We start from the raw sequence: 8,160 nt of genomic DNA, 5'->3' as shown, positions 1-8,160 counted from the left end.
GCTTGAAAACTAGATTTGGCAAACCTCTAAATTGTTCAGAGAGCATATTAAAAAGCTTCACACCAATGAATAGAAATGTTTTTTGCGTGCTAGAATACTCGTAGCGGCTGGTGATCAAATTATTCCTGCCTCTAGTCTGATGCTCATGGGATACTCCCTGCTCAACAAAACCATTCAAATTCTCCCTCACATAGGTCAGACACTGAAGAACAAAAATAGAGGGAAATGTCAGTATTTCTAATTCTTTGAAGCTCTCTTTGCATTGAGCACGTTTTGGCAGACCACAAATAAGCCTGATTGCCTTTCTTTGAATACGAAATAGTTTTGAGCTATATGCCTTTGACCCCCACAGTACAGCACCATAAGACAGGTGTGACTGAATGTGAGCAAAGTAAACTACCTTTAGAACATCAACACTGACACAAGTCCTTAACTTTCTTAATATAAATATTCCTCTATTAAGCTTTCCAGCGGTTTTATCAATGTGCCTGGACCAACTCAAACAGTTGTCCAGAGTGAATCCCAGAAATTTGGCTTCCTTTTCCGCATCTACCACCAGCAGTCTCCTATTATAAGTGAATCTCAAATCTTGAACCTTGTTGGAGTTCACGCACAGCAAGTTTGAGTTGCACCACCTCTCAATTGACTGAGTCACATCTTGTGCAGCAGCATTCAGGGAAGCCTCTGTTGGCGTGCTCAGAAACACCAAAGATCATCAGCAAAAAGATAACTCTTAGCTGGAGGGTCAACTATAGTTGGGAGGTCATTAATGTAGATTAGGAATAGTATTGGACCTAATATTGACCCCTGAGGAACCCCATGAGAGACAGGCAAGTACTGAGATTCTGATCCATTGAATGCAACTTTCTGAAAACGATTGCTGAGATATGATTCAATCATCCTTATGGATCTGGACTGAAACCCATAGAATAAGAGTTTATCTAGTAGGAGTTTGTGAGAAACCGTGTCAAAAGCTTTCGACAAATCAAATAACTTAGCCTGAGTGAAGCACTTATTCTCTAAGGAGTCCAAGCAATCCTTATAGAGATCCTCAGCAGCTCTAATTGTGTTTCTCCCCACTCTGTACCCAAACTGAGAGTTACTAAAAAGACCATTAATCTCAAAATAGTTTACTATTTGCATATTCAAAACACTTTCAAGAACTTTGGACACAGTGGTGGTTATATTTATCGGCCTGAAGTTATTTAAGTCGGATTTGCAACCTTTTTTATGGACAGGTAAGACTTTACTCAATTTTAAAGTCTGTGGAAAAACACCATCAATAATTGAACTATTCACTAAATTTATCAAAGGATCTATAATATAATCACAACCCATTTTCAGCATTTTTGGACTTATATCATATACATCTGTGCTATTGCTGGCTTTCATTTTCCCAAGAACACGAATAACATCGTCTTTTTCAATCAATTCAAATTCAAACTTAGAAGAGGGTTTACAGTAACCAGAATTAAAAAATCAATTGGACTACTTGTTGAATTCCTACTTTCAACCTCAGCAACAACTTTACTAATATTTTTTATGAAGAATTCATTGAACTGGTCTGAACTTAATGGACTATTGTTTTTCACCAACAATGATTTACTAGACTGTTTTTTAATTACATCCCAGATTGCCTTGCTTTTGTTCTTTGATTCAGAAATTATCTTGTCATTCTTATTTCTTCTGATAGTCTCTAGTTTGTCCCTAAACTCTTTTTTGTTTCTCTTATATTGTATTTTTATGTCATTATTACCAGTAGCAAGGTAAGCGCTGTACAACAGATCACAGGTGTTCTTTATAGCGAGCAGTTCTAGATTGTAAACCTTACTGGGTTTGGGAGCAGTTGATTTAATTTTAAGTATTTTCAATGAAAAGCTGTATCTACTATTTTTTTCAATGTATCTAGAAAGAATGACGTTTTCAATTCTAAATTATTCTCTACATACAAACTAGTCCAATTCATTTCAAATAAAATATTTTGGAAAACTGAAATGTTATTATCGTTTATGTGCCGTATTGTCTTCGTTTCATTAATATTTCCTCTCGTCTTTTTAGTGGAGAGAGTATTCCTGATAACTAAACCCCAATGGTCAGAAAACCATGTTCTCACAACTTCACATGTAAATGAATTCTCAGGAATCGTAGTTACAATGTTATCAATACATGTCCCTCCATTTAATGCACTGGGCCTAGTTATACTATTGAAACCCACCCTGAGACCAAATGAAACTAGAAGCTCTTTTAACCCTTTAATATTATTATCATCACTCATGAAATCATAATTGAAGTCTGCACATAAAATAAGTCTGTCAGTGTATTTGAAGGCATTTTCCAATACCCCACTTAGTCTTTCCAAGAATATTTCTAAATTATTGTTGTCAGTGTTTGATCTGTACAGGGATAGGACTATAATATTTGTTTCCAATAACTGCACAGCTGTCACTTCCAATACCATTTCTACTGATAACTTGTTTATACTTTCAATTTTTTGTATTTTAGACCATTCCTTACATATATAAGACACCCACCATGCTTCCTGTTACCCCTACAGTAGTCATTACCAACAACATACCCATCAATGCCAAGAATTCCACCTCACTAGGCTCCAGCCAAGTCTCAACAATACAGGCGACATCGACATTGAGTTTTCCAAGATAATACTCTACCGAGTCCAACTTGTTCCTGATGCATTGGACATTCCAGTGAAAGACTGTCATTTCTTTCTTTTCATAACTATTGTTTTTATCTGAGGAGAATCTAGAATCAATAAAATTATCCACTATATTTACATAATCTAAACATGTATCTCTATGTTTTTTGTTGCCTCTAAAAAAGATCGAGGTCTTGTAATGACTGGTATTTCCATGCTTGGAGATGGAGGCCCAGCCACAACCAAACAAGAGTCACTATCGAAAGATTCAACCGCAGGAAGGACAATAGAAGGAGGATTGCCAGCCGAGACAGGAGAAACAGTCCGCTCTCTTCCACCACGCACCCGAGCACCACCAATAATTCCAACAAATCACCTGCAATTCGTTTTTTTCCATGTATATTCAGGTGTAACCCATGTCCAGTATGAAATCGTGCCTGATAGTTCCATACGTTAATCATACTAAGAGAAAACTCATGTGAAATCGACTGAACGACACCATTAAAAAACTCTATACATTGTTGGTGTGTGCTCCCGCCTTCAGATCATACCTGTATGGGATTGTCGATAGAATCAACTCCACCTCTCCCTTCAAATCACCAATCACTTTGCGGAGTTTTGTCACACAATTAAAAATATCACCCTCAGCAGAGGATTCATCAAAGCTATTTGTTCCCCCTATAAGAACAATTGTGTCATTCTTTTTTATCTCACCTTGCTTGAAAGACGATACAATGCCATCCAAAATAATATTAATTGGTGTGCTAGATGCAATAAACGATTTGAACTTTAAACCAGATAATGAATTATTCCTATCCAACAGCTCCCTCAAGCCTCTCACATGGCTGTCTCCCCACAGCCAAACATTAATACAATATTGTTTCCTAATTTCTAATATGTGTTACCTATAGGCTACCCTGTGTGGGGACACTTGAATATATATAATAAAATATTTATATACAAATTTAAATATTATATCATGAAGAACATAATAATTGAATATGGTATTATATTGAAATAAATCAATATGTCAATATTTATAATCATTCTTGCACACATTCATACGCACACACATTCACATATGCGCACAAACACACACACACACACACACACACCACACACACACACACACACACACACACACCACACACACACACACACACACACACACCACACACACACACACACACACACACACACACACACACACACACACACACACACACACATACACACACACACACACACTTACACAAAACTTAAAACTATGTACGGAGTGGTTGCTGTTTTTTTTCATATTTAGTTCAATTTTATTCATAGTTAACGTTTCGTTTTTTTCAAAGTGCTGATGTAATTATACCATAAATGAATGCGTTTTGAAGAAAGATACAGTGATTGAAATTTGATACTGTCTGACTGTTTACGCATACCGGACGGGATTTGTGAGTTCAATGATCTTTGATTGTTGCAGTGTTCATGTCGTGTAATGTGTAAATTATACTAAATTTAGACCTATATTAATTTAGTAAAAAAATCATTCGGGTTGTCTAGTTGTAAAATGAATTTCTTGATTTCTTTTCTAAATAACTGACGTGAAGTTATTTTCCTTGTTGTTACTGGAAGTGAATTGAATATTTTTATAGCTATGTATTTGAAGTGTCGTCTGGAATGTTCTAATCTTGGTTTTGGGAGGTTAATGTCCTGTGAATTCCTGAGGTTTATTCTTTCTCTCATCTGTTGAATATCGAAATTATTTTCAGCTAAATCCAGCAATGCTTTGAATAGAAAAGAATGTCTCACTGATAATATTGATAGTTCTCTGAAGAGCATCATTGAACTATATTGTTTAGGTTTATTACAAATTATTTTTAATATATGTTTCTGACCAGTAATCACAGGTTTAATATGAACATTGTATGCACTCCCATAGCATATTATTCCATAATTTATTCTAGAACCAATAATTGCATGGTATAATTGTAACAATACTTCTTTTGGACATAACTGTCTGAGGTAATAGAACTTCCTTATGTATACAAATAACTCATTTTTTATCTTCTGTACATGATCTGACCAAGTGAGCCTACTATCCAATATGAGGCCCAGATATTTAACTGTACGTGCTTGTTTTATAGTTTCACAGTTACACAATATATTATTCACCTGTTGCGCACAATCTAATTTATGGAAGTAAATACTAGTTAACTCCTGATCCGTGCTTTGAAGATTAAATTGTATTATATTAGATTTGTCTGTGTTGATAGTTAATTTATTTTCGCAAAACCACCACCTAAGGTGCTTAAGATCCATTTCTAATTTATTTTTAAGTTCTTGATTTGTTTTGGCCGAATAAAATATAACTGTATCGTCTGCAAAAGATGTAATCTTTCCCTGTAAGTCACCATCCGTCAAATCGTTAATAAAGACCAGGAATAAAGTACTTGATAACACTGATCCTTGAGGAATACCTATGGTAATGTCCCCGGTTCACTCAACGTATCGTTAATTCTGACCCTTTGACTCCTATTAGATAGGTAGCATCTTAACCAATCATTGGCAATTCCTCTTACTCCTGATAAATCAAGTTTTTTTAGAAGCATGTTTTTATCAATTGCATCATATGCTTTAGATATATCAAGAAACAGATCTGCACACTTATTATTAACACTAAAACTGTCATTTATTTTTGAAATGAGATTTTTAATTGCCGCTTCTGTACTTCTTCCTTCACGGAAACCATATTTTGAATATTTTTTCTAAAATCTTGGAAAAAACCGGTAAAAGTGAAATTGGGCGGAACTGATCTATGTTTTTACAATTTGGCTTTTTAGGAATAGGTATAACTACGCTGTGTTTGAACATGCTTGGGAATTTTCCTTTGGCAATACTCAGGTTAATTAGATCGGTTAATTTGTTCAAATAATTCATGTAAGTTTTTTTAATCATGCTTGTGCTTATCCCATCTACACCTGGCGAAGATTTATTTTTCAATTTTCTTATTGTACTTGCTACTTCCTCCGGATTTGTAGGGTGGAGAAAAATTGAATTTGTTGGAGAATTGTATGGAAACCTTATTTTTGATATTCTAGCAGACTCTTCCCTGGTTTGCAATGTGGTTTGTTCTAATTCATCATTCATTTTATTCACAACATTTAGAAAATAAGAATTAAACGAATTAGAAATTTTATTACTATCATGTATGCTATTTCCCTGCTCATCAACAATCAGTTTTAGTGGTTCTTTATTTTTTTTCAATCCTATTAACGCGTCAATTGTTTTCCACGTCTTTCTAATGTTTCCCTGGCTTTCTCTAAACAGTTTTGAATAATAATATTGTTTTCTTTCTCTCAGTTCATTACGTAAGTTATTTTTGAATGTATTGTATATTTGTTTTAAGTCGTCATTATTAGGTTGTTTGATAACATTCTTGTATAACTCATTTCTTAAGTTTATTTGCTTGATCAGATAACTATTTATCCATGGCGACCTATATTTCTGTGTCAAGTTATTTTCTAAAAGAAGATTTTCTTGTGAATCTTTGATAGCGCTTTTTAAAATGTCAATGAAATTTTCCCATCCCTCATCAACTGATACTGCTGGTATTTCTCTATCCCAATCAATCGATGATAAAATATTATTCAACTTCCGGTAATTGATTAGGCATATTTTTTTATAATTTGTATCTGCTTCTTCGTTGGATCTCTTCAATCCTTCAACTTTAAGTATGATTGTACTGTGATCAGTTATATCTAAATGTAGTATTTCTGGAATTAGATTAATTTTATTCAGTTTTGTTCTATTTTTGCCGGATTTTAAGTAAAGATGATCTATTAAAGAGTTGGAAAATCGGGACCTATGAGTGTAATCAGTATTGAGTGATTCAAATCCAAAACTATTCATTAAATATTTGTAATCGTCAATAATTCTGGTGTTCTGAAAAAGATCTATATTTATATCTCCCGTGAAAAAGAAAGGGACCTCATTGTTTTCGTTAATATTAAATATTTCTTCTAAGTACAAGGTTAATTCGTTAAGAAATATTTTGGGTGAGTTTGATTGCAACCTGTAAGCAGCCAACAACTGAAATTCAAAATTATTATATGAACAAGATATATGTACACAGTCCGCTGAAATAAAAACTATTGTCTTTGTTTTGAACGTTATCTCACTGCTTATATAAACCAAAGTTCCTCCTGCTCTGTAGTTATGATTGAAATTACCATGTACGGAATAGCCCTCTATATGATATAAGTCTATTTCATTCTCTAGTATCCATATTTCTGTCAAGACTATTATTAGCGGGTTGTTTTCTAATTTCCTCATTTGCACTAAGAATAAATCGAAATTACTTCGCAGACTATCATAGATCTTCTGTACCTTGGATGAATAATTAGTGTTTCTCTGCTACTTATCTCTGATGACATTTTTATTTACGGTACGGTACGGTACTGACACTGTTATTTTCTTGGTTACCTGGCTGCTTAGATGCACTTATCACGCTCAACTTTTTCACTTGTTCACTGTTCTTGAGTTCAATAACTGGTGTTCCGTCTTCTCTCCTAGCTAGAATCTTCCCTTCCTTGATCCATAGGTATTTGATGTTGCCTCTTTTGAAGATCTCTCTCGCCATGGTGAAAATCCTTCTTCGCGTAGGTGCTGGACTTTCATTCACATAGACTGGATGGTCCGTTGTTTCTCCCATCTGCTTTGTAGAAAACTGCCTCGTAACTTTCCTTTTATTCAATATTACTTGTTTGTCTGTTCTACGAACGAACTTGACAACGATTGGTGGAGGTAGGTTTTCATTTCGTTGTTTAAGTCTGTGCCAAATGTCGATTGCATCTGCTTTTATTTTGTGTCCTAATGCTTTGCTCATTCTACAAATGATTTCTGTTACATCTTCATCCTGTTTTTTGGGTATACCATTTATTTCCAGCATGTTCGATCTTGAGTATTGTTCCATATCCTTGACGCGTTCCTTCAGTTCTGCATTTTCTTTCCTGAGGCTAGCTACTTCTGTTGAAAGCTTATCGATGTTGATGAGGCATGTGCTAATTTGCTTGTTTTGTTCATCAAACTTCTTATTTATGTCGTTAATCGCCTGATGACATGATTCAATTGATTTTCCAAGCTCCAACTCCATTTTCTTAATATTCTCCTTCATCGACGTCTGATGACAGCTTCACAAGAATTACAATTCTCAAAAGACGACCATAATCCGAACAACAACCAATCAATGAATATACTGCATTGCTGTTACAATCAGGAGATTTTGTGACTGTCAACACTGACGGTTTTTTCGCCTCCGGTGGATCCACTATCTCTTCCATTTGAGTTCGAATGGGCCAATCGCATTCGTCCTCTGCTATCCATGATGGACCTGAGAGCCACAACGGAAAGTTCACAAGCTCAACTGGTGATAAACCTCTAGACAAACAATCAGCGGGATTTTCAATTCCGGCAACATCCATCCACTCCTGTATACAAGAATCCTGTATTTTTGCGAC

The 8,160-nt window shown here is 34.9% G+C and overlaps 1 protein-coding gene across 1 annotated transcript; it reads right to left on the bottom strand.

The window, feature by feature from the left end:
* Nucleotides 1-7,079: 7,079 nt before the first annotated feature.
* On the bottom strand, nt 7,080-7,796 carry LOC120352260. Its single transcript, XM_039432031.1, has one exon. The coding sequence runs from the start codon at nt 7,794-7,796 to the stop codon at nt 7,080-7,082; it is 717 nt and encodes a 238-aa protein (XP_039287965.1).
* Nucleotides 7,797-8,160: the final 364 nt, after the last annotated feature.

The sequence above is a fragment of the Nilaparvata lugens genome, chromosome 7 (genome assembly GCF_014356525.2).
Source record: "Nilaparvata lugens isolate BPH chromosome 7, ASM1435652v1, whole genome shotgun sequence".
In the NCBI taxonomy this organism is placed as follows: Eukaryota; Metazoa; Arthropoda; class Insecta; order Hemiptera; family Delphacidae; genus Nilaparvata; species Nilaparvata lugens.
The sequence above is the reverse complement of the archived record's forward strand: the minus strand, read 5'-3'. Positions and strand labels throughout refer to the sequence as shown.